The sequence below is a fragment of the Myzus persicae genome, unplaced genomic scaffold, assembly GCF_001856785.1.
Source record: "Myzus persicae strain clone G006 unplaced genomic scaffold, MPER_G0061.0, whole genome shotgun sequence".
Taxonomy (NCBI): Eukaryota; Metazoa; Arthropoda; class Insecta; order Hemiptera; family Aphididae; genus Myzus; species Myzus persicae.
Window position 1 is genome coordinate 22,568 of NW_019100767.1, and position 5,141 is coordinate 27,708.

Here is a 5,141-nt window from a genome sequence, read left to right on the forward strand (position 1 = left end):
ATTTTATAAATTACCCTTGATTTGAAATTTTCCCCTTCCTCCTGTGTATCAATTGTATTGTCTGTCTTGATGTTTGGCAGTGGTGAGGTTGGTGAACTCACTGTTTCATTTCCATCAAAAAACTAAAATAATAGATATATTAATTATTTTTTTTTTTACAAGTGGTATAAATATTTTTTTTACTTACCTCAGGTGAGATTTCCACATTCCACCGTTGTATTGAATGTTCAGCTAATTGCGTTAATGCATACATTTTAAGCTGACTAATGAAATTAAAATCATGTTTAGGACTGTTTGCAATAATATGACCGTCACGAACATTTTTGATAAATATAACCATTTCTTCACTCGTTCTTGCCGTTGAATCCATTTTGTTAAGTTCTCTATCGAGATACTCGGTAAATATTTCAAATTGATTTAAAATGATTGGCTGCATGATAGTTGATTTTCGTACAATTGTTTCAAAAATACACCATTCCAAGTATTGAAGTTGTATGAGTTCCACGCGATTTAAAAGAACTCGACATCCATTATGTTTCTTAGACTCTATTACTAAGGTGTTTTCACCACTATACATCATGCTGGATAATTTGAAATTCTCTGACTCGAGAAATATGGTTCTTTTATATTTTCCTGGTTGCTCCAAAATAAATGAAAGGATATTACCCATCAGTGAAAATATCCGTTTTAGAAAATCCGTTGAAATATTAACATAACGTGATGGTGTAATTATATGCACTGCTACTCTGAACATATCACTCGGATCGATGCCAATATGAATAAACTTACGTTTGACGAAGTTTAACGTATAGTTAGTAGAATCGATGAGCTCCGAAGGTGGTGTTGGTGGAATATATGTAAAGGATTTCTTGTATATACCCACATTATCCATGATTGAACCGGCCATGTTTAGAAACACTTGAAAATTGAATTTTTAAATAGTGTAAATGATTTTAAGTATGGAAAGAGAATAACGACTAGTCGGTAAAGGGATTGTATTACAACTGATGATATTGTTGTCACCACTCTACTCTATTTATACCTAAAATATTGTGATGAAATAGGTTTAATAGTTTTGTTTACTACATACAGATCGTTAAAAAGTAATTAAAAGTTGTACACTTTCACATTTCACAATATAATTTAACTCAAAGGGGGGGGGGTATGTATAGATGGTTAGGTATGTACGTGATGGTCATGGATGAGAGGGGGAGGGGGAGGGCACTGCCGGGCATTGCCGGGCGCGTACGCGTACGCGATAGACTATAGGGCAGGCGGGGTAATGGGTTTTACGGGTTTTGCGGGGGACCCAGAACACCCTAAAACATACTACTATATCATATCATATATATCAAGTAATATTTTTAATAACCACAGATCAGAATTCATAAATATAGTTATTTAATTATTTTCATTAACAGTTGAGAAAACCAAGTGGGCCATTCACATTAAACACAACTATACATATTTTTATATTTTATTACTCATAACTATTTCGAATATTATTTGTTTTTTGCAGAGAATTATGGTGTGTATACTTTAATTTTAATACTATACTTATTATTTTCATTCCTATAATTATCTCTTCTCCGAAGATGACAAGTTTTTAAATTGTATTACTCATAATTATTTTGTACATTATTTGTTTCTTTGCAGGAGAAAAAGGTATTTTAGTATTTTTTTATATTTTAGTATATGGTTCAAACGAGAATCACTGTATAGTTTTACGGACCCTGATATCGTTCAAAAGCGTAGTTTTTACCTACTTGTTTGATTTGCTATGCCATATTTAATATGAATAAATAATTATTAAAGTCGAAAATAAAAGTTTTTAACAATTTGAAAGACTTCTTTTTAAATTAATTATGATGTATAACACACATTATAAACATAAATCATATTGACTTTGATACTCAATAATGTAGTACATCATATGAATTCTTCTACACATCAGTGACTTATCGGTTTTTTATGCATGCAGTACTATGAAAACAGAAAAAATATAGTTCTTGTCCTATTTATAAATTTATTGGTTCGATCTTGCAGGTACCTAAATATAAAATATAATCTATTATTTAGAAATGATGTCTTATTGTTCATTCGAAAACAAAAAGTTGCCAAATTAAAAAAAATTGTTTTCTAATAAATATTTTTAATTTACGATTATTCATAACTAGCCCTAAGTTACTGCAGTAACAATAAAATTATAATTATTTATTTCTCTAGATCAAATAGGTAAGTAAATATTATGTCATTTGAATTAATTCGTAGTTTAGTAATTGTATTTGTGTAAGATTTTAAGTTTGTATTAACAAATTACATGTGCTTGAAACCCACTTTTTGGTGTCAAAATTTGGTCCCAAAATATAACGGGGTTTGGGAATCTGTTATATTTAGATAATTCAGTGGGGGTTTTCGGAGCCCTTTGAATTATATTTTAACCGTAATGCGTGGTATTTTTTAATCTAGACGATCAGTATTTAAAAAAAAAATATTACCATACCCACCAACCTCCTATTTATAATTATTACTTACATGGCCTGTGTTATGAAACCAGTTACTATAAGCATTTCTGCTTCGATTATAATTGTTATTAATAATGTCTACGTTTGGTAAACAATTATTATAACCGTTCTTGCTCCAATTACTATTGCTAATTCCCTGGTCAGCACTTTGAAGAAAAAAAATTAACATTCGAAAAATAATTATCTTTTACAATTTTGGCATTGTCATAGCTTTAAGTAATTTAATAAAATGTTTTAAAGTATTCACCTCCACAGTAAGTTTTTTCTTTGCCACAATAGGGTCTTCTGTGATTCTCAACAATTTCGCCAACTCATACTTTTCTACCCACATAAACGATTTGATTCACGATTAACCAACCACCCAAAATACCCTAATATCAGCACTAAATTATGATTCCATTAGTGCACATCCTCCTCACAGGGTAAAGGGAAGATGCTGTCGTGTTTAAACAACAATTAAAAAAGAGGAAAAAGAATTCTATAAATTAAACAAATTTTTTTTATAAAGTCTAGCTCTTGGCTGAATTCTTTTTTCACGCGTCACATGAAAAATGAATGTGTACAGATCAGCATACATGTTTATTGTAAATTTAAATTACAGATTGTATGTTTTAAAAGAAAGTTAAAAAAAAAATTATTGAATAATAATGCAACAATTATTTATTTAATGTCATACATTAAAGATACACAGATTACACAGATTTCACAAATCAAGTATAATACAAGGCCCGTAAAATTATTCAAATAATTATAAATATTTCTTTTCTTATTTATAAAATTCTAAACTAATTCTAACTAAATGATCGCGTTGCTCTATAATCTTTGAAAATTACTCTTTTAGTTATTTTTATCCATTTCATTCGAAGGCACTCCTGTCTGCTCCCATTACTTCTTATATACTTTCATTACCTTTTGATCAGGGATGTAGTGGAGGGTATGCGCAGGTATGCGCCGCATACCCACTTTCCAAATTTAAAAAAGAGAGCATACTCAAGAAAAAAACTAGAGACCGCAAGTATGCTCTGAAAAACGTGCGTATACCCAGCATTAGCCACTTGGTCACTTCACAAAAATTGTCTTATGTCAGTAGGCAGTAATCATTTAATTCTATAACATAATATTATTATGTCTAAAGGTGCGTTTACATTAGGCCGCGAACGCGAACGAACGCTTGCGAATGCTACCGAACGAATGCGAACGCATATTCGCTAGACATTCGGTCGTGACCGTTTACATTGTTCGCTCGTTCGTGTTCAACTGTCTTCGCTTCTATAAAAATCTTCGCTCCTAAATACACATTTAGTATCGACAAAGCTGCTGTGAAGTAAAGACTTTGTTGATTTTTTTAAAAATTTTAAGTGAAAGTTAAAACCTGGGCAAAGATCATTTGTATTTAATTTGAATATTTGTAATTTTTATACTTAAAATGTCATCAAGTGAAGAAGATGATTTGTTAGTAGCTGCTTCAAGTTTTGTACTCATGAAAGCATTAATAAAAAAAACATCAAAGACAAAAAGAAAACGACGCTGGTGGATGACTACATTGTATAGAAATAGAGGATTGTATAGTGGAACTATGTTGCTAAACGACCTACAAAAAGAAGATGGTGATCACTTTAAAACATGTTGTAGAATGTCATACGAAACATTTAACCAATTACTTACCTTAGTTGAGCCTAAAATTCGAAAAGAAGATACTAAGTTTCGAAAAGCTATACCCTCTAAGGAACGGTTGGCATTAACATTAAGATACTTGGCGTCAGGTGATTCATTTGCAAGTTTATCATTGGTTTTTAAAATTTCAAAGTCATCAATATCCCATATTATACCAGAAGTCTGTACAGCTATAATTGAGGTTCTACAAGACTACATACAAGTAATTATGTTTAATATATTATTATAATTATAAAATCAAAATAAATATATTCTTTTTAAAAAACAATATGGATACACGTCATAATGTCGCGGTAATTTTGTCGCCGTAAAAATGTCGCCGTTAAAATGTCGCGAACACAAAAATGTCGCGAATACAAAAATATCGCGATGTCAAAAATATATATATTGATTTTATAGAATACAGAGTAGTACTACACATACACATAACCTTACAACGTAAAACGAACACAGATTACAAACTGCTCGTCGCAGTGTTCATTATCGAATTTATACTTTATATTGATATTTTAAAATTAGTTACAATGATATTATGATAAGATATCTGGTATTTCTAGCTGATAAAATTGTGTCCAGAAATAATCTATATATCGAATAATTTTATAATGTACAGAGTACACAAAAAAATAATAATAATTAAAAATGTTGTAATAAATAAAATAATAAATTGTATTTTTATGTCAATTGATATTGGAAGTTATACGAAATTCCACGCAGGTAGTCGTTAATTGATCGATTTTCATAATCATCACATATGGCTTTAAGTCAAATTGCAGAATCTTTGTATTTTTTCTTTTTCGGAGGTTTGATGCCAGCAATATACTGTTCAACTTTTAGACGGTTTAAGCTTTCTTCTTTTTTCAGTGAGTCGATAAAAATCCAAATAGATGGATGACGAGAACTTAACATCGAACTAAAACAATTATGCCAACCCTCGACTGA

The 5,141-nt window shown here is 30.3% G+C and overlaps 1 protein-coding gene across 1 annotated transcript in view; it reads right to left on the minus strand.

Moving 5' to 3' along the window:
* The window catches only part of LOC111042852, a 1,097-nt gene extending 190 nt beyond the window's left edge, over positions 1-907 (minus strand). The window contains exons 1-2 of the mRNA XM_022327553.1: positions 188-907; positions 15-122 (exon numbers count right to left, since the gene is read on the minus strand). Of these exons, the coding sequence (XP_022183245.1) occupies positions 15-122; positions 188-907 (828 nt within the window). The remainder of the gene's footprint in view (positions 1-14; positions 123-187) is intronic.
* Positions 908-5,141: the final 4,234 nt, after the last annotated feature.